This window comes from Mobula birostris, chromosome 28 (assembly GCF_030028105.1).
Source record: "Mobula birostris isolate sMobBir1 chromosome 28, sMobBir1.hap1, whole genome shotgun sequence".
Taxonomy (NCBI): domain Eukaryota; kingdom Metazoa; phylum Chordata; class Chondrichthyes; order Myliobatiformes; family Myliobatidae; genus Mobula; species Mobula birostris.
The window spans coordinates 23,779,722-23,800,704 of record NC_092397.1 but is presented as its reverse complement, the minus strand read 5'-3'; the positions used below and the strand labels follow the sequence as shown (position 1 = coordinate 23,800,704).

At 46.1% G+C, this 20,983-nt stretch overlaps 5 protein-coding genes across 6 annotated transcripts in view; 3 read left to right on the top strand and 2 right to left on the bottom strand.

The window, feature by feature from the left end:
- LOC140189013 (uncharacterized) overlaps positions 1 to 4,384 on the top strand; it is a 1,003,756-nt gene extending 999,372 nt beyond the window's left edge. Inside the window, exon 3 of the mRNA XM_072245685.1 lies at positions 3,981 to 4,384. Within this exon, the coding sequence (XP_072101786.1) occupies positions 3,981 to 4,384 (404 nt within the window). The remainder of the gene's footprint in view (positions 1 to 3,980) is intronic.
- On the top strand, positions 2,730 to 3,148 carry LOC140189022 (histone H2B 1/2-like). Its single transcript, XM_072245694.1, has one exon. It carries the CDS (start codon positions 2,774 to 2,776, stop codon positions 3,146 to 3,148), a length of 375 nt encoding a protein of 124 aa, XP_072101795.1. The 5' UTR covers positions 2,730 to 2,773.
- A 9,879-nt stretch (positions 4,385 to 14,263) lies between the features above and the next one.
- LOC140189014 (histone H1-like) lies at positions 14,264 to 14,951 on the top strand. Its single transcript, XM_072245686.1, has one exon. The coding sequence runs from the start codon at positions 14,299 to 14,301 to the stop codon at positions 14,947 to 14,949; it is 651 nt and encodes a 216-aa protein (XP_072101787.1). The 5' UTR covers positions 14,264 to 14,298; the 3' UTR covers positions 14,950 to 14,951.
- Positions 14,952 to 15,391: 440 nt separating this feature from the next.
- The window catches only part of LOC140189015 (histone H3), a 32,500-nt gene continuing 26,908 nt past the window's right edge, over positions 15,392 to 20,983 (bottom strand). For both annotated transcript variants that reach the window (XM_072245688.1, XM_072245687.1), the window contains exon 3: positions 15,392 to 16,291. In XM_072245688.1, coding sequence (XP_072101789.1) covers positions 15,856 to 16,266 — 411 coding nt within the window. In that variant the 5' untranslated portion in view covers positions 16,267 to 16,291 and the 3' untranslated portion in view covers positions 15,392 to 15,855. The remainder of the gene's footprint in view (positions 16,292 to 20,983) is intronic.
- LOC140189021 (histone H4) lies at positions 16,568 to 17,255 on the bottom strand. The gene has a single exon (XM_072245693.1). It carries the CDS (start codon positions 17,253 to 17,255, stop codon positions 16,944 to 16,946), a length of 312 nt encoding a protein of 103 aa, XP_072101794.1. The 3' UTR covers positions 16,568 to 16,943.

Sequence of the window (20,983 nt, the reverse complement as noted above, 5' to 3'; positions counted from 1 at the left end):
GTGAAAGAGAATACATCTCAGCTGAGATTATTTTGGTTTTCATGTTGATGTCTGATGTCACACTGTTACAGTGAGGCTGAACACTGTGCGGAGGAACAACACTTCTAACTGGGCATAGTTCAGGCATAAGGACACAACATCAAATTCTCTGTTTTCCTCTCTGCCTATCAAGCTGTGACTTGGCTCAGTGTGTCTCTCTCCATTACTATAGCTTCACATTCTGGGTATCTCCCACAGACCTACTAAGCACACAATACAAACAGAGCTGCTTTGTGAGAGTTTCTGCTGATTGTGACCCTGCTGGCATTCGACGGTAGTAAACTCAGAGTCAGCAATGCCATTAACCCTCAAGAGAATGTGATCAGGTTTTCTTGGTGCAGATTGATACTGCGGTATTCTTGCAGTGTGAAGACTTTTACAAATAAAATGGCATGAGGCATTTTCTATTTCAGGAAAACCATAACTCATTTATTGTCCTCCAAATACAGAAACATAAAGCACAGTTTAAAAAAAAACTTCACATACTTACATCATAACAGCAGTCCAGCTTCTAAAAGAGAAACACAACAGAATGTCAGTGGTCATTAATTACGCACATTTCCAGCCATGACATTACCCTACAGCGACCCCACCCCCCCCACTGAATCCTCTTACTGCTCCCGCTCTGTGATCTTTGGAGCAGTTTACTTCCTTTTAGTGACACTTGCAAGATAATACAGAGGAACACATCAAGTTCTCTCGTGTATTAGTGCTCCTAAGGGTGCTGCCATTTACTGTGGAGTTTCTTCTGACATTTTACCTGTAAAACTCCTCACACTTGTCCAGATTAAAATCCATTTCCCCCATTTCTCCATCCATGATTCCAATTGATCTATATCCACTTCTGTCCATTTGACAACCTTCCTCGCCACCCACAACTGCACCAATATTCATGTCATCAGCGATCTGATCCGCCCACGTATGTTTTAATCTGATCAAACAAAGGTCCCATCACTGATCACTGTGGACACACTGGTTACATATCTACAGTCAAAATCATTCTCAATTCTATCAGTTCAAATGTTGCTACACGATACACACCATTCAAACCCTCCCACACCGAGACTCGAGGAAAGTTACACATTTATCACAAGACCAGAGTTGGGTTGAATGGTCTGGGCTTGTTACTCTGGATGCTCTGCTCCAAAGTCCATTCAGATTAGTACAACGTAACCAGATACGTCATCACTGAGATACTGATGTACAGCATTGTGTCACAAACAGGAGAAAATCTACAGTTGCTGGAAATCCAAGCCACACACACAAATGCTGAACAAACTCAGCGGGTCAGGCAGCATCTATAGAAAAAAAACACAGCCACTGTTTTGGGACAAAACCCTTCGGCAGGACTTAGGAGAAAATCTGAGGAGTAGATTTAAAAGGTGGGGAAGGGGAGAGAGAAAATAAGGTGAGTGTGAAACCTGTAGGGGGCTGGGAAGTTGATTAGTGAAAGAGACAGGAGGCCATGGAAGAAAGAAAAGGGGAGAGGAGCACCAGAGGGAGATGGTGGGTGGGCAAGATGATGGGAAATGGTGAAGGGGGGGGTGTGGGAGGCATTACCAGAAATGCGAGAGTTCGATGTTCATGCCGTCAGGTTGGAAGCCACCCATAAGGTGTTGTTCCTCCAACAAATGTGTGGCCACATCGCATTGTGTGATATTGTTTAAAAAGCTAAAAATAATTCAATTGTGAGGATGAATCTGAAAGAAGTTTCTACATTTACACTGCATGAGAGACTGGGAGACACAGTGCCAAGTACCAACTCCCACACTGTACCAGAGACTGACAGGTACAGAATGAACCTCACACTCTCACACTGTACCAGAGACTGACGGGTACAGAATGAACCCCACACTCTCACACTGTACCAGAGACTGACAGGTACAGAATGAACTCCACACTCTCACACTGTACCAGAGGCTGACGGGTACAGAATGAACCCTGTACGTAATGTACAGACATTACGTACTTTAACAAAACCCAACAACGCTCCTCCCCACCTCAAGACAGCACCACTTTGATCAATTTACACTGCAATGGACTGTCTTGAGACTCGTTCAAATTCTCTGCAACACACATCAAAGTTGCTGATGAACGCAGCAGGCCAGGCAGCATCTCTGGGAAAGAGGTACAGTCGACATTTTGGGCCGAGACCCTTCGTCAGGACTAACTGCTAATTCTCTTCTCTTTTTACAATTCTGTACAGCAGTTTAGTTCTTGTGGGCACTGTATCGTGGATACTATGTGTTTATGATGCTGCTGCAGTAAATTTATCTTTCACCTGGTCCATTTGACCTTCGGTCTCCTGCTGTCCTGTTTCATTACATAAACGTTTCATATTATCAACTGTGTGTTTTCCTCATTCCATCTGCTTTTCTAGCAGATACGACGGGCCGAATGACCGAATACTGCCGCTGTAGTTGGTCCATTTTGTATTTTAGATTTCCTTCCTGCGGAATTAACCGGCAGCGGCAACTCACCAGATCGGCGACAGGTCCCTGTCCACGGTGTTACCCAAAACGAACACTGGGTAGTGCAGAACGAGTTCTGATTGGTTGAACGAATTCCTTTAGCTATCCAATCAAATTATCTTACTGCATGAACGTTACTTCAAATAGCCATTGAGAAACCTAGGCATCCCATCCCTCATTAGCATACACCTCTGGGCGCTGCCTATTTAATTCGTGCTCCGGGTCCGTTTTGCTTATTTGTGGTTCTGAAGCGGTCAGCTGAAATGCCTGAGACAGCGAAACCCGCTCCGAAGAAGGGCGCCAAGAAAACTCTGCCCAAACCAGCCGGTAAGGCAGGGAAGAAGCGCAAGAGGCTGAGGAAGGAGAGTTACTCCATCTACATCTACAAAGTGATGAAGCAGGTTCACCCCGATACTGGCATCTCCTCCAAGGCCATGAGCATCATGAACTCATTCGTCAACGACATCTTCGAGCGCATCGGGGGCGAGGCTTCACGCCTGGCCCATTACAACAAGCGGTCAACCATCACCTCACGGGAGATCCAGACCGCCGTGCGCCTGCTGCTGCCCGGGGAGCTGGCCAAGCACGCCGTTTCCGAAGGGACAAAGGCGGTGACCAAGTACACCAGCTCCAAGTAAAGTTCCCCAGTGAGATGATCGAAAACACAACGGCTCTTTTAAGAGCCACTCACGATTTCACTGAGAGAGTTGTACTAGCATTTAGGCAATACATGGCGCACGTTTTATGTGTGGTGGCTTTTACAGGAGCTAAAGAGCGGTTGGAATATCCGCTTCATCTTCCCCCTATAATCCTGGTGTTTAACATTCCTCCCACTCCCGTTGCTGTTTTAGCTGTGGGTTCAGGAGTTTATTATTTGGAGTTAGGTAACTTCTCTGAATCTCATTTTAATTCGAGGCCGGAACGACTTCACGGTTCTTTCATAGAACAGTTTTTTTAAAAAAATTGCAGACTAGCCGCTGGTCACAGTTTGAGAAGAGCCGTTTGTCCATAACCTGCTAACGTTTACACAATGACCAGCACCGGGCAGAAGCTGAGTGTCAGTTTTACTCGGTTCCTTTACGAGTTGAAAGAAATTTGAGTTCCCAGACACTCCATTATCAACTACACTTACATTAAATGTGCCCGGTTTCAATAACAGGGGGAAATACGAAGACCCAGTCCTCAAACAGATCAGCAATGATTTAATTTCAGATTAAATTTGAACAATGAGTTTTTTTTGGCGGGCTTTTTCCAATTTTCAGAGTACTTTGGGGAGGAGATGGTTACACTCCGCGCTTCTGCCTTTACGGGCTCTTGATTGGTGATTAAGGCAGTTCGTCGATTGGGCCATTTCTTTTCACCAATGAAAACAAGCAGCATTAAACCAATCACGAGCATTAGTTTGCATTCTCAAAGAAGGTATAAAAATGCGAGCTGGGGCGGGTGAACATTCCCTCCCTGTCGCTGGAGCAGTTACTGTGACTTTGGAAATGTCTGGACGTGGAAAAAGCGGCGCCGGCAAAGTTCGGTCCAAGGCCAAATCTCGCTCATCTCGGGCTGGACTGCAGTTCCCGGTCGGCCGGGTTCATCGACTCCTAAGAAAGGGCAACTATGCTGAGCGGGTGGGTGCCGGAGCCCCGGTCTATCTGGCTGCTGTTCTCGAGTATCTGACAGCCGAAATCCTCGAATTGGCCGGCAATGCAGCCCGGGACAATAAGAAGACCCGCATCATCCCCCGACACCTGCAGCTGGCCGTCCGCAACGACGAGGAGCTGAACAAGCTGCTGGGAGGGGTGACTATCGCTCAGGGCGGTGTGTTACCCAATATCCAGGCTGTGCTGTTGCCCAAGAAAACCGGCGGTGCCAGTAAGTGAAGCGACGTAAACTGAACCTATTTACCCAAAGGCTCTTTTCAGAGCCACTCACAGTGTCTGTGGAAGGGCTGAACAGCGGGTGATTACCGTTCGGAGTAACTCGGCTGTGTATCTGACACGGCCCCGATCGGAGGCATCCCTGGTAACGTTTTCTCTCCTTCCGTCGTGTTTCTTCCGCGAATTAAATCGGTAAAAGTCTGCAGAGTACGCGGTCCGCTACACCCTGCCTCATTTCCCCTCTCTGCTGGCTGAATGGAGCTCTCTCGCCTTGTGGGGCGGGGAAATTAACTTTCAGAGTCAGCCCCCGGAGGGTGAATTTAATCTCCGATCATTGAACGATTCCGGTCTTCATGACCTGAAACCGCGTTGTCTGGGTTTCACATTGCGGGTTGACCCTGGACCGTCCCACTGATCGCTTCATGAGCAATTCCCACCGCCTCACAGAACAATATTGATTTGCAGCTTTACATTTATCTGCAAAAGTACATTTACCGTATGGAACTGACAGTATTTACTGAAAATCTCGTCCGCCTGGGTCTCTGAAATATAAATGAACATTTGCAAAGACGGGGTCAGTTTGGTCAGATCTCCCGAGACGCGGCTCCCTCTGTGAGGCGGTGGGTCGCTCTGATACAGACTTTTGTTTGTGCCAGGAAGAAAAGGGAGGGGGTGGGTGGATCGACAAGGAGGTTCAGTTCTGTCCTGTCTCTAGTAGGAACTTCTAAACACTGATTGATAAAACTGGACACACAGAATAAATTCTGCGCCACCAACCCTTTTGCAGTGCGGCGGTCCCAGTATACATGATGCGGCAATCCCCAGGGATGTCTTCTTTAAGTACCACTGAGATGTTCTCCCTGGTCAAACACATCTCTGCATTCTCTTCTCTCCCGTCCACTCCATCGTACCTGTAGCATTTGTACTGTGAAACTGAGCTGCCGGTCCTGCCCCTCCGACAATCATTTTTCTGTTGGGGATATAATATCCCAGTCTCCTGCACGGATCCATGCCCAGGGGCCATCTGCTGTTCAGAGAACAAAGGACAGTACAGGAGTGGCCCTTTGGCCCTTCTCTACAAATACTTGTGACTGTCTAAGATTTCCTTAAATACTCCTGTGCTCTCTGTCTCTGCCACCACCCCTGGCAGTGCATTCCATGTCTCCATCAATCTGTTTTCTTCACTTTCTTCCTCTGAGCTTAAATACATGCCTTCTGTGAAAAATATTACTGGCTGTCTACACCAACTATGACCACAAGATTCCACAGGTTTCTATCAAATCTCTCCTGAGCCAACGCCACTCCAGAAGCAAAAAGTTTCAGCACGTCGAGCCTCTCCTCAGCGCACACCTCCTCCAGACATCCTGTTCCGAACCCTCCACATGCTTCCTATATTGAGGTGATCAGAACTGAACACGATACTCTCAATGTGGCCTAACCAGCATTTTATAAACCTGTAACATCATGTCCTGGTGCTTGAACTCAATGCCTTGCCTGATGAAGGTAAACATGCCATACACCGACTTCACCTCCCTGTCAACCTGTGCTCCCAGTTTTAGGGAACCGATGTCTCTGAACCTCGACATCCTTCTCTTTGTCAATACTGTTAATGTTCCTGCCATTAACTGTGTACACACCCTTGATGTTGGATCTCCCAAAGTGCAGCCCTAGGTATCCTTTTCACCACAACGAATGTACGGAATACAATGGGATTATCTTCAATCCTACTTGCCGGAGATTTTTCATCACTGTTTCCAGCTCTCCGAATGTTCTTGAGTTCCCCTATTTTTTAAATATAGTCCTCAAACACCCTGTTTGATTCTAGCTTCCTAAGCCTTACTTATGCTTCTTCCTCCTCCTCGATTAAATTAACTTCCTGTCTCATCATCCAAGGTTCCTGAACCTTGCCATTCTTGACCCTCCCTCTTACTGGAACAAACTGGCCCTGAAACACTGCACTGGTCTTTAAACAAACTCCAGGTCAGATGTGGATTTGACTCAAAATCCATCATTACATATTGCTGTGCCTGGCATCTAACTTAGCTTCAATCTCTCCATTCAGTGACTAGTGTTCTGTTTCACATCCCCCTGTCAATCTCGTTTCAACCCTCATAGGGTGCAGCAATGAACTTCATGATCCTGACCGCCCTCCACTGAAACTGCAAACCATCCCTCTTGTAAATGTCACCCCAGCACCAGAAGAGGTTCCAATGTTCCGTAATCCTGAAACCCTGTCCCTGTATCAGCTCCTTAGCCACACATTCATTAGCTCTCACTTTCTGTTTGTATCCCTACCACCACAGGGCACTAGGAGTAAACTGGAGATTACAACATTTCAGGTTCTGCTCCATAACTTCTTCCCAAACTCTCTGTGGGACATCATCCCTTTTCTACCTGTCCATTGGTACCGATGTGAATCACCATCTCTGGCTGAATGAACACCATCCCCCTGTTCTGTATCTGCTCCGAGATGTCCCTGACTCTCAGAGTATTTACAACTTTTAAAACCAACAAAAAGCAACAAAAAAAGTCATGAAGAGAGGGAAAAGTTGGAATACAAAGGTAAGCTAGCCACTGGTATTAAAGAGGATACCAAAAGTTTCTTCAGATATACAAAGTGTAAAAGAGAGGCAAAAGTAGATATTAGTTCATTGGAAGATGTTACTGGAGAGGTAGTAATGGGGTACAGGAAAATGGCAGACAATCTGAATAAGTATTGTGCATCAGTCTTCACTGAGGACGATATTAGCAGTCTGCTGGAAATTCAAGAGAAACAGGGGGCAGAAATGAGTGATTTTGCCTTTACTAGGGAGATGGTCCTTGGGAAACTGAAAGGTCTGAAGGTAGAAAATTCCCTTGGACCAGATTATCTACACCAGTTCTATGAAAGATGTGGCTGAAGAGATTGTGGCAGTTTTAGTAATAATCTTTCCATAATCTCTGGATTCTGGTGTGGTTCCAGAGAACAGGAAAATTGCAAAGGTCATCCACTCTTAAAGAGAGAGAAGCAGAAGAAAGCAAATCATAGGCCAGCTAGTCCGATCTCAGTGGTTGGGAAGATGATGGAGTCAATTGTCAAGGATGTATTTTCGGGTACTTGGCAACACATGAAAAAATAGGCCAAAGTCAGCATGGTTTCCTTTAATCAGTCCTCACCGAAGACTTGTGTATCTGCAACACTTCTTCTCAACTCTTGTACTCAGTGACATGAATGATGAAGGCCAGCAGATCAAACCCCATCTTCACCACCGTATCTAGCTGAGACGTCACTTTCAGTGAATTACACATTCAGATGGACATTATTTATATAAATTACAAACAACAAAGGTCCTGTCACCCAGTGGCACACCACTAGACAGACAGCTCCAGTCTGAGACACAACCCTCAACCATCAGCCTCTGCCTCCTGTCACGGAGGCAATTATGGAATCGATCAACTATCTCCCCAGATTCCAGTTTCTAGATCTAACTTTCCAGACTATAATCAAAGGCTTGGCTAATGTCCATATAAACAACATCCACAGCCCTAACCTCATCTACGCCCTTGTGAAACCCCTCAAAGGGCTGCAAGAAATTACCAGACATAATTTTCCTTGCACAAAACTGTGCTGACTGTCTTGAATCAAACCAAATTTTGGTGGATCCTGTTCATCAGAAACTCTTCCAACAAATTACAGACTGATGGGCCTGTAGTTTCCACTACCCTTTTTGAACAATGGCAGCGCATAAACCATCAGTCCTGAAGTCACAGGAGCAGGATTAGGCCTTTTGGCCCATTCAGTCTGTTCTGCCATTCCATCATATATCCATCTCAACCCCATTCTCCTGCCTTCTACCCATAAACTTTGATACCCTTAATAATAATTAAAAATCTACTAACCTCTGCTTTAAAAAAAAAACACTGACTGCCTTTATGGCTGCCTGTGGAAATGAAATCCATTGATTCATCACCTTCTGACTAAAGAAATTACTCATCTCTATTCTAGAGGGGCATCTTTTATTGAGGGTGTGGTTTGGTTCTAGATTCCTCCATTATTGGAAACATCCTCTCACATCAACGCTATCTAGGCCGTTCAATATTCAATGTGTTTCTATAAGATTCTCCCTCATTCTTCTAGACTCCAGTGACTGTAGGCCCAGATTATCAAATGATTATTACATCCTAACTCTTTCAGTCCTGGGATCATTCTCATGAATTTCCACTACAGCCTCTGCAATGCCAGCACATCCTTTCTTAGAAAAGTTACCCAAGCCTGCTCATGATACTCCAAATAAGGTCTGACCAAAGCCTCAGCATTAGATCCTTGTTTTTATTTTCTAGTTCTCTTGAAATGCATGCAAGTATTACGTTTGCCTTCCTCACTACCAACTCAATGTGTGCATTAACCTTTAGGGAATCGTGCACTAAGACCCTTCACACAACTGATTTCTGTTCTCTCCCTGATTAGAAAGAGCCTAGGGTGTTATTCCTCCTACCAGAGTACATGACCACACACTTCATTACACTGTATTTCATCTGGCACTTCCTTGTCCATTCTCTAAATCTGTCAAGTGCTACTGCAGACTCCCTGCTTCCTCAACACAGCCTGCCTCTTCATATCATCCACAGTCTGGGCCTCAAAACTATCAATTCCACATTGCTCACCCTGTCCAATCATGTGCAACCTCAACTGGTGCCTGAGATGAAGCAAAATAATCTCTCCCCTGGCCTCCACAGTGTATTCTCCAGCTTCCCACAAAGTACGAGAATGTACCTGATAAAGCCCTGGAGATTTAACAACCTTAAAGAATTTTTGCAATGGTGAAATAACTGTCAGAAATATTCATGGATAGCCTCTCCTATTTCATTTGCCTCCACACACAGATGGCCATGTTCACCTCCAAGGGGAACGATTCTGTGTCTAACTTAACTTTTCCTATGAATATACCAAGAGAATCTCTTGGATTTTGCTCACTTTGCCTTCTGAATCATGATATCCTCCTTTTACCCTCCAAACTTTTATTAGAGATCCTATCTCTAATAATATTCTCGAATAATTTCCCGAACATTGATCCAAGACTCACCAATCTGTAATTTGTCTCCATTGCCTGAGGAACAACATGCCCTGGAATATCAACATTCCCTTCTCTGATCTCACTATCCTCCATGACCACATTGATGAATACTGATGAGAAGTACAGGTTTAGTCCTTCGCACACTTCAGACATAAACTCTCTCTTCTGTGCTTGTGTTGTCGTACCCTCTTCGCAGTGCCCCTTCTCACCAAAGTTATTTCTTCTTCCCGTTTCACACTTCTGATTCTCTCTCTAACTTCTCTCTTACTTGTTTCATGTTGCCAGAGGCTTTCTCCAATTTCTACTTCTGAAATATTCCTTATCCTTCATTTTCTTTCAGTCTGAATTCATAACATCTCTCACTATGCCCCTCTGCCAGACTTTACCATCCTTGTGTTTCCTCCTCATAGAAACAGTTCTGTCTGAATTCTGACCCGATTGCTTTTAAACATCATTTACATGTTCAATGTAGACAGTTGCAATTAACTGTACCCCAAATGACCATATTACCACCAGGTCCAGTCTTGTCCTTATTTACTGTTCCCAAAATGAAACTTCTATCAATGGCCAGGCTCATTTCCCAATACAATGTTTTCTATGACATTTATAGCAAGAGGATTCGAGTACAGGAGCAGGGAGGTACTACTGCAGTTGTACAAGGCCTTGGTGAGACCACACCTGGAGTATTGTGTGCAGTTTTGGTCCCCTAATCTGAGGAAAGACATCCTTGCCATAGAGGGAGTACAAAGAAGGTTCACCAGATTGATTCCTGGGATGGCAGGACTTTCATATGAAGAAAGACTGGATGAACTGGGCTTGTACTCGTTGGAATTTAGAAGATTGAGGGGGGATCTGATTGAAACGTATAAGATCCTAAAGGGATTGGACAGGCTAGATGCAGGAAGATTGTTCCCGATGTTGGGGAAGTCCAGAACGAGGGGCCTCAGTTTGAGGATAGAGGGGAAGCCTTTTAGGACCGAGATTAGGAAAAACTTCTTCACACAGAGAGTGGTGAATCTGTGGAATTCTCTGCCACAGGAAACAGTTGAGTCCAGTTCACTGGCTATATTTAAGAGGGAGTTAGATATGGCCCTTGTGGCTACGGGGGTCAGGGGGTATGGAGGGAAGACTGGGGCGGGGTTCTGAGTTGGATGATCAGCCATGATCATAATAAATGGTGGTGCAGGCTCGAAGGGCCGAATGGCCTACTCCTGCACCTATTTTCTATGTTTCTATGTTTCTATGGCTCCCTTCCCGGGTTAGACTATCCACTTCTATGTTAAGTAACATCCCAGTATTCTTCTAACATATTCGGTGATATCTAAGCCCCTGACTCTAAGGGAGTCCCAGTCAACATTGGGGAAATTAGTCACCCACTGCAACTACCCTGTTGCTTTTACATCTTTCATTACCTGCTACATTTCTGTTCCTTTATCTCCTGCCGGCATTTGGGAGGCCTGTGGTATAACCCCATCAGTGAATGCACCTCTCTTATCCTGAGCTCTATCCACATTGTCCCACTGGATGAACCCTCCAGTGTGTCCTCTCTTAGTCCCTCACCCACAATTCCATATAAAGTCTGATCTGCCATCAGCCTTCCTTGTATGTCAATCCCACTTCCCTGATTTTACAAACATTTATCTTCCTTCTCTTTGAATCTTTTCAGTTATCCAGCCTCCCCATTCATCTCAGTTGGGGAATTCCAGTGTTTGTTATACAGTGTTTTTTTAATCATTTGTGGCCTTGTAGAACAGTGCAGGCATGTACTCTGGTTTCCTGCAGTCCACAGTTTTGAGTGCCACAGTTCCACACAGTCATCAGATTATATAAAAGGAGAGGGAGTTTGATGAAGTGAACCTGGGCAGTTGGCACATTTTGCATGTCACAGTTCCCGAGGAAATGTTTGATTGCCCATAATTCGGAACGTGGCAAGATCCAATAAAAAGTTATACTTAACCAGAGCGGTCATTGTATGAGTGGGCCAGAATTGGAGTGGGGAGTTCAGGTTTTGTCTCTTCTGAGAGATGTAGGCCATAGGTAGATATATTTTGATTTAATCTTTATTTCTTTTGTATTACACATTTGGAGCAGAGGGGATGCCAGACAAGATACTTGTCTTGATGGAAGGAGGCAGAGGGTGGTCATGGCAGCTTGTTATTCAGGTTGGAGGTCTCTGACCAGTGACAGTCACAGGGATCGGTGCTGGTACTGTCAATTGTCATCTACATTAACAATTTTCTGACATTGTGGTGACAGTGAGTTTGCAGATGACAGCAATGCTGGTGGTAGTGTGGACTGTGAAGATTGTGTGAGAGTACAATAGGATGGAGATTAACTGGGGAAGACGGCCAAAAAATGGCAGAAGGATATTGATGTGGACAAGTTTGAGGTGTTGCATTATGAGAAGTTCAACCAGGGAAGGATCTGCACAGTAAATTCTTGTCCCTTGGAGAGTATTACAGAAGAGGGTCCATGAAATACAGAAACATCATTCACTGAAAGAGACAACACAGGTAGTCAGGATGGTGAAGGTGGTGTTTGGCCTATTTGTCTTCATTGATCAGGGAACTGAGTAGAGAATTTGGGATGCCGTATGACAGCTGTAAAAGTCAAAGTGAGACCAGACTGTATTTTGCACAGTTCTGGTCATCCAGTTGCAGGAAAGATGTCATGAAGCTGGCAAGTGTGGAGGGAAGTTTGATGAGAATGTTACTGACACTGGTGGACTTTAATTATCAGCAGAAGCTGGACAGACTGGGACTCTCTTTCTCTCTCCTGAGAGTGTAAGGAGCTGTCTGGTGACCGTCCAGAGGTTTACAAAATCAGTAGGTGAGCACTCTTTTTGTAGGGTAGGGAAGCCTAAATTTACAGGGTAATGGTTTAAGATGAAGGGGAAACATTTAAAAGCTACCTTATGGGTGGGGGATGTTGCATCTTTGAATAAGGAGACCAACACTTCAGTAATAAGAGGGGTTTTGATGAGGTCTTGTAAGTATAGGTTTTAAATAAAATGATGAATGATGATTTTGATGGGATTATACTGCCGGCCTCCCAATCGGCTCAGATATTGTGCAGCAGACATATTAGTAAATCACACAGAGGGGTAATGGGAACAAGTTTACAGCAGTTGGGCATTTCAACTTTCCCAGATTACCTTGTGTGAAAAGTTTCAGTCTCCAGGAGAAATTTGGCAGACACAGGATCGGTTCATCCCTCAGCAGAAACAGTATTTAAAAGGGAGGATGAGGCAACCATCGCTAACAACAGAAGACAAAGGCAGCATAAAAGAACATGAGAGGGCAAAGAATATCACCAAAATTAATGGGAAGCTAAAGGAATGGGAAACTTAAAACAAAAAAACAGAACAACTATAATAACAATATGCAGAACTCAGATGAATTATGAAAGTAACTGGCCAATAATAGAAACAAGATACAAAAAGATTTATTTTCAGATATATGAAGAGTAAAAGAGGCAAGAATGGACAAGGTTTCACTGACCTTCACTGATCAATGCCAGTGCACAAAAGTTTTATTAATGAGTTGGAGAAACTTCCCTCAACTTAACTTGGAAGGATGTCGCGGATTACAGGGTGCTCATGATCACTTAGGGAAGAGGGTCAAGTGTGGCAAATGCATTTCAATACAGATAAGTGTGAGGCGGTGCATATTGGAAAGTCAAACCAGTGTAGAACTTACACTATGAAAGATCGGTCATTGGGGACTGGAATGGGCCGGAGAGATTTAGGGGTAAAGTGAACACAGTTCATTGAAAGTTGTGTCACTTGCAGACAGGGTGGTGAAGAACGGGGTTTAACATGCTGGTCTTCATTAGTCAGGGGATAGAGTATATCAGTTGTGACATTATGTCACAGTTGTGTAAATGACTGGAGGACACACTTGCCGATTTGTATACAGCTCTTGTCACCATTATAGGAAACGTGGTTAAACTGGGGAAAGTGTAGAAAAGATTTCCAAGGTATATTTCCCGGACCCGAGGTTCTCAGTTACATAGTCAGTTTGGTCAGACAATGTCCTTTGTCCTTTATTCCTTGGAATCAGAATCAGATTTATCACCGTGTTATATGACGAGGAACCTGTCGTTTTGTTCTGACAGCAGTACAGGCCTCTGAAGGTGCAGATGTGAACATTGTGTCAGCATAACGACAAGAGATTCTGGGAATGGCGAACAACGCGGCCAAAATGCTGGAGGAACCCAGCAAGTCAGGCAGCATCTCCCACCAGAGTCCTGATGAAGGGACTCGGCCCGAAATGTCGACTGTTCATTCTCAGCATTGATGCTGCCTAACTTGCTGATTCAGAGAGAGTGTTTTAAAGCGGCGGGCGATTAGACGAGTATCACTGTGTTTGTGGGTCCGAACACATCGCCGGATTTCCCAGCGCCTCCTGTACAAAAAGAAAAGATTTCTCTGTTATGGGATCGCCCCACTCCCCAGCTCAGTCCCGAAGCGGGAATTAATCGCAAAGTTTTAGTTAGTTTCAAAATTTCAGCCGAAAAGCAGAGAACAGGTCAACAAAATGGAGAGAGATCGCGGGCAGTGCAGTAATCAAACGGGTTAAAATAGAAAGTGCTGCCTTTAATCCCGATTAAACTCTCTTTCCGGCGAACTTTGCGGCCTCAGTGACGGACAAGGACCAGTCTGGGTCTCTGGAGTGTCCGATTTTAATTGGAATCGGAGAGTTTTTGAGGAGAGAGAAACACAGAAAAATGAAGTCTCCGGAAGCTGACAGCAGGATGTCTCCGCCCCGTCCGCTCGCTGTCTTTAAATTGCTCTGGGCCGCCGCCTTTCGCTTCAGTTCTCATTCAGTCTGATTGTGAGAAGCATTTTCCAGAGTCGCCGACATGACCGAGACAGCACCCGCCGAAACGGCTCCTCCAGCCGCACCCGCCGCCGCAAAGAAGACTCCCAAGAAGAAGGCGGCCGGCCGGAGCAAACCAGCCGGTCCCAAGCTGGGCGAACAAATCGATAAGATTGTGGCGGATTGTCGCGATCGGAAGGGAATGTCCGCTGTGGCCATCATGAAGGCTCTGACCAGCAGCGGTGTCGATGTGGGGAAACGTCGCGCCCAGATCAGGATGTGCATCAGGAAGAGAGTGGAAAGCGGCTCCTTGGTTCAGACCAAGGGCGCGGGTCTTTCGGGATCCTTTAAATCCGGTCAAGGAAAAAGTGCCGTGAAAGCGGTGAAGAAAGCGAACAAGCCATCGGTAAAGAAATCTGCCATCAAGAAATCTCCAAGCAAGAAGTCTGGCGCCAAGAACCCAGCGGCTAAGAAAGCGGCAGCGAAGAAACCAGCGGCTAAAAAAGCGGCAGCTAAGAAACCAGCGGCTAAAAAAGCGGCAGCTAAGAAACCAGCGGCTAAAAAAACGGCAGCTAAGAAACCAGCGGCTAAAAAAGCGGCAGCTAAGAAACCAGCGGCGTCGAAGCCAAAGAGCCCCAAGAAACTCGCAGCCCCGAAGAAGGCGGCTGCCAAGAACACAGCAGTCAAAAAGTGAATTAAGGTATACCGTTTGTAAGTGTTTGAACCCAACGGCTCTTCTCAGAGCCACCCACATCTCAGAAAAGAGCTGATCGTGAATATTGTGATTCCCGCGCCGGGTCCGACTGAGTTTTGCGGGGGAACTTATCGCATAAAACCCGATTTTCCCGGTACCTCTCTGACATTCAGAGCGGCCCTGACGTCCCAGATTTGAAGTGAAACACTGCGTTTCACTCGGGTTGTGTGTGTGTGAGAGAGAGTGAGACCGGTGGGGTGGTCTGCAGGCCCAGTTCCTTCTCCCGCTCCAGGACAGCGTGACTGAGATTCCGCACCTCGCATCCCAAAGCCCGATTCAGCTGAGTTGATTGGGAACTGCTGAAACCTATGTGAGAGGGGAGGGGGCGTCTTGAGAGAGGGATCTGTCTCTGGGGATGGACTGCAGGGGGAAGATATATGATAACCTTCCCGGCGACTTTGCCGACTGACCTTCAATCAGGTACCAGCTACAAAAGTTTATTTTCACAACATTTACAAGAATAAAATCAAAAATATATAATTACCGCTCTCGGAAATCTCCCACTGTACCCATCGCGACCGCATGCTCCCACTCCAAGGACAGCCGGGCATGTCGAAAGCAAACAAAACGGTAACAGCCGCAGCAGCTGTACATGCCAGGTTTGTGGGAGAAGTGAAGGGCCAGATGAGACCCTGACAGGGAGGGAGCGCGTTCATCTCCTGTCTCTTGCTGAATTAACCTGTCGGCACAGAACAGCTGATGATTGCGGTCAGTTAATGCGAAACCGAACAACCCCATCAGGAAGGCAGATCGTCACTACAATAATCAGCAAGCGACAGCCCTTTCCTTTGCTGTGGTAGTGGCTCTTAAAAGAGCCTTTTCTTGTGCTTGTTGTGGAGGCTGGGTTCAGGCGCGCTCCCCGCGGATGCGGCGGGCCAACTGGATGTCCTTGGGCATGATGGTGACTCGCTTGGCGTGGATGGCGCACAGGTTAGTGTCCTCAAACAGCCCGACCAGGTAAGCCTCGCTGGCCTCCTGTAGGGCCATGACGGCCGAGCTCTGGAACCGCAGATCGGTTTTGAAGTCCTGAGCGATCTCCCGCACCAGGCGCTGGAAGGGAAGTTTGCGGATGAGCAGCTCGGTGGATTTCTGGTAGCGCCGGATCTCCCGCAGAGCCACGGTGCCAGGCCGGTAGCGATGAGGCTTCTTCACTCCGCCGGTGGCTGGAGCGCTCTTCCGCGCCGCTTTGGTCGCCAACTGTTTGCGAGGAGCTTTCCCTCCGGTCGATTTACGCGCTGTCTGCTTGGTGCGGGCCATTCTCCTTCAGAACCGACAACACGGGCTGAAATACAGGAACAAGATAGACGAAACGTGCTTCGGGACAGGATTTTATACTTTTGGAAAGGGTCTGCCCATCACCTCTGATTGGCTGAACCAGGTGTCTATTAAGGTTCCTTACTGCGATTGGTTAATTCATTTCCTGTAGGCTGGCGGCAAATAAAAATTTACGACAAATAAAAATTTGCCGAGCGGTCGGACTTCATTCATGCAGAGTGATTGGCGCCGGATTAATTTAAAATCGCCTGGCAATTGAAGACCATCCAGCAACGGTGCTTGATTACATTTTATTTACAATTAATTGTATGACGAATTATACAAATTCAGTTTCGTTTAATAAATTTAATATCTAATTTCCTCAGTTAAGATTTAAATTCACAACTGCAGAATCGTTCTCTAAACGAGTGAACTGATTTCTGTTCGAAACTGATAGAGGATTAAAATCGATCCTAATGCAGGTTTTGCGGTAATCACTGACTGGAAAGGCAAAATTGCAGTATGTTTCAAGCGGAATCGATCAATCTGTTTCAAATGCAACTGAACTGAACGTATCGATAAAAAATAATTAAAAGTCTGTGGATACGGCTCCGTCTGTGAGGCGGTGGGTGGCTCTTAAAAGAGCCTTCGTTTCGTGCTCGGGAGGAAGTGGGAGTTTTTCAGCCGCCGAAGCCATAGAGAGTGCGGCCCTGGCGTTTCAGAGCGTACACCACATCCATGGCAGTGACCGTCTTGCGCTTGGCGTGTTCAGTGTAGGTGACCGCATCCCGGATCACATTCTCCAGGAAAACCTTCAGCACCCCGCGGGTCTCCTCGTAGATCAGACCCGAGATCCGCTTGACGCCGCCACGGCGAGCCAGACGGCGGATGGCCGGTTTGGTGATGCCCTGGATGTTATCACGGAGCACTTTACGGTGCCGCTTGGCTCCGCCTTTGCCCAGTCCTTTGCCTCCTTTCCCTCTGCCAGACATGATGCTGCTTCACTCAGGTCGCTGCTCACTGACAAACTGCCTGCTGCTGTCTCCTTTTATACACAGCGCCCCGACCTGCCCGAGAAACGCGCAGAGAGACAGAGGCGGGGAGGGGAGGAGACAGAGTCAGAGTGACGGACAGAGCCGAGAGCGGCCTCTCATCGTCCAGCTCCGCCTTCACTTTACCACACCCGCCAATTTCCAACGATTCATCCGACACAAAGCGCTCCAGCGAAAAACAAAACTCCCTCACACACCACGTACATACTAGGGGTTTTCTGGGAATTTGCCGATTCTCCTGCTTTAAATTAAAGGAAGTGCTTTTCCATTCTACAAATCCCCGAGGACCTCGGTCTGTCCCTCCCGGCCCCATGACCAGTGTCAGCGCCCTCACACACAGCAGTTGGTGGGCGAGGGTGCAGTCACTTCCAGTGATGAGAGGGTTGATTCATTAGAACAATTGTTCCTCTGGGTCGTCAGGGAAATGAAAGACTGGTCACATACAGGAACAGGATACATAACCAGATATATAGACCGCGCTTCTGGCGCCTTCTAAAGCCCAGGTAAAGGGGTGGCTGAGGAGCTGGTGCGAGGTGGGTGGTTCTTCAGGTACAAGGATCTTTGGGTCTCAAGGGAAACGAGAGGCGGGTCCAAGGAGGAGGGGAGCCAATATGTTTCCGGGGAGCCGCCTTCATGCTACACGGAAGGGTTTAAACGAGCAGGGATGAGGTCCTGCACAGTGATTTTCGGGAACAAGGTTAACAAAAATCAGGACTTCCAGGATTGTATTACGATGCAAAGCATGTGGCTGTGGGGTGGGAAATCGATATTTCATGCAGTTTAATATGTTGCTGAGGAACTGATGCAGGAGGGAGGTTTTCAGATTCATGGATTCATGGGTGGTTCAGGCAGCTGGGAGACCGGGACAAACAAGACCATTTGCATCTGAACCGGACGGGAACCAACATTTTCGCCAGGAGGTTTGATGGTGTCACTTGGCAGAGTTTGAACTAGAGTAGCAAGTGGGAGAATGTATGTCTGACAAGACAGTCTGAAAAGAACGAGAGCCAATGTCAGGCTAATAAACATGGTGGGATTGCTGGGCTGAAATGAGTTTATTTCAACATTAGGAGTTTTATGTTGTCGGACGGACAGGGCTGGCAGCTCAACATTCCTGGGTTTGATTGTTTTACATGTGAGTGGGGGTGGGAGGGGAGGTTAAAAGATGCAGAGGTTACCCCACTGGGAATGTCACTGCAAACTGGAAGGTTCATTTACAGAGGCAATCTGCAGTTACACTGTTGGGATGTTTGCACTGGCCCCACAATAACCAGTGGGGGGACTTTATCTTCCCTAGGATTGACTGGAATTTGCTCAATACTAAGAAGCGCAAGATTTCTTCAGTGAATCTGAGGAAAGTTTGAAACATTATGTCGAGCCCAACCAGAGTTGAGAACATGTGGGAATTAGTTTTGGGAAATGAACCAGACCAGGAGACAGCCAAGACTCAGTGAAAATTTTGGGATCTTATATTTTTCTTAGTTATGAGTAAGAATAAAATTAGATCTTGTAAGAAGGTACTAAATTGCAGGAGGGCAAGTTAGGACGTAGTAAGACAGAAGCCAAGGGGCATTGATTGGGAGCAGCCACATGTGGGAGTTGTTTAAAGACCACCAGGTCAGAGTTAAATATTGAGGTACAGGATTTATGCACATTTGCAAAGGCATGGCCTGCTTAGGGACAATCAGCATGGTTTTGTGTGGGCAGATCATGCTTGACAAAGTTGCTCGAGGTTTGTGAGGTGATGACAGAGACTAAGGTATAGGAGTAGAATTAGACCATTTGGCCCATCGAGTCTGCTCTGACATTTCATTGTGGCTGATCCATTTTTCCTCTCAGCCCCAATCTCCTGCCTTCTCCATGTGTCCCTTCATGCTCTGACCAATCAAGAATCTATCGATCTCTACCTTAAATATACCTTGGCCTCCACAGCTGCTGCCTGTGACAACGAATTCCACAGATTCACCACTCTCTCCAAAGAAATTCCTCCTCATCTCCATTCTAAAAGGATGCTCCTCTATTCTGCGGCTGTGTCCTCTGGTCTTACACTCCCATCCTCTCCACATCAACTTTATCACAGTGATAGGTTTCAATTAGTCATCCCTCATTGTTCTCAATTCCAGTGAATAAAAGGCCCAGAGCCATGAAATGTTCTTCATATGACAAGCTGTTTGATCCTGGAATCATTTCAGAGAATCTCGTTTGAAACCCATCCAGTTTCAGCTCACCCTTCCATACAGGGCCCAAAACTGCTCCCAATACTCCAAGTGAGACTTTGCCAGTACTTCATAAAGTCTCAACATTACAGTCTTGTTTTTATATTCCAGTCCTCTTGAAATGAATGCTAACATCACAGTTGCCTTTCTCAGCAGAGACCCAACCTGCAAATTAGCCTTTAGAGAATCCTGCACAATGACTCCCAAATCCCTTTGTACCTCAATTTTTTGTATCTTCTCTCCATTTAGAAAATAATCAACCCTACTATTTCTTCAACCAAAGTGCATGACCATACACTTCCCAATTCTGTATTCCATCTGCCACTTCTTTGCCCATTCTCTTCATCTGTCTGTCCTTCCCTATTTCCTCAAAAATACCTGCACCTCCACCTGTCTCTTCATATCATCTGAAAATTTTGCAATAAATTCATGAATTCCATCATCCAAATCATTGACATATAATGTGAAAAGAATGAGACCCAACATCTTGGTGCTTGATGAGGGCAAGGCTGTGGACATGATCCACATAAACCTCAGTACGGCATTTGAAAAAGAGCAGTGGGATTCAATATAAATTGCAATTTCAATTCAGAAATGGCTTTCTCATAGAAGGCTAAGTAGGGCTGGAAGTCTGTGAGCAGTGGTGATCCACAAGGATTGATGCTGGGAATTATGTTGTTTCTGATATATATCGATGTTTGGATGAAAATGTTGATGGGCGGTTTACAAGTCTACAGGTGACAGCAAGATAGGTGGAATTGTGGACAGTGTAGATATTGATCAATGCACACAGTGGGATACAGATCACAAACAGATATGCAGAGTAGCTGCAGAAGGAATTTAATCTGGGAGGGAATGTGGCGTTGCAGTTTGGGAGGTCAAATGAAAGAAGAAAGTATAATGTTAATGTCTGACCCCTTCACAGCATTGGTGTAAAGAGTGATCTTGGGATCCAGGCACATAGTTCACTGAATGTGGCTACACAACGGGATAAGGTGTGCAGAATGCTGGTTTCCACTGGTCAGGGTGTTAAGCATAAGAGTAAGGGTGTCATGTAATATAACGTACAGGGAATGGACCCTGTGCAGGTAGGTGTATTCACCTCCTTCAAGTCAGTATTTAGTCAATGGACCGTTGGTAGCAATTACAACCATGAGTCTATGTGGATAGGTCACTATCAGCTTTGCACATCTGGACACTGCAATTTTTCCCATTCTTCCTTACAAAACTGCTCAAGGTCTGTCAGAATGCACAAAGTTTATGAGTGCACAGCCCTTTTCAAGTCCAGCCACAGACTGAGGTCTGGACTCTGACTTGGCCACACCAGGACATGAACTGTGTTGTCTTAAGGCATTCCTGTGCAGCTTTGGTTTTAATCTCGCAGTCATTGTCTTGCTGGAAAACAAATCTTTTACGAAGTCTCAGTTCTCTTGCAGATTGCATTAGGTACAG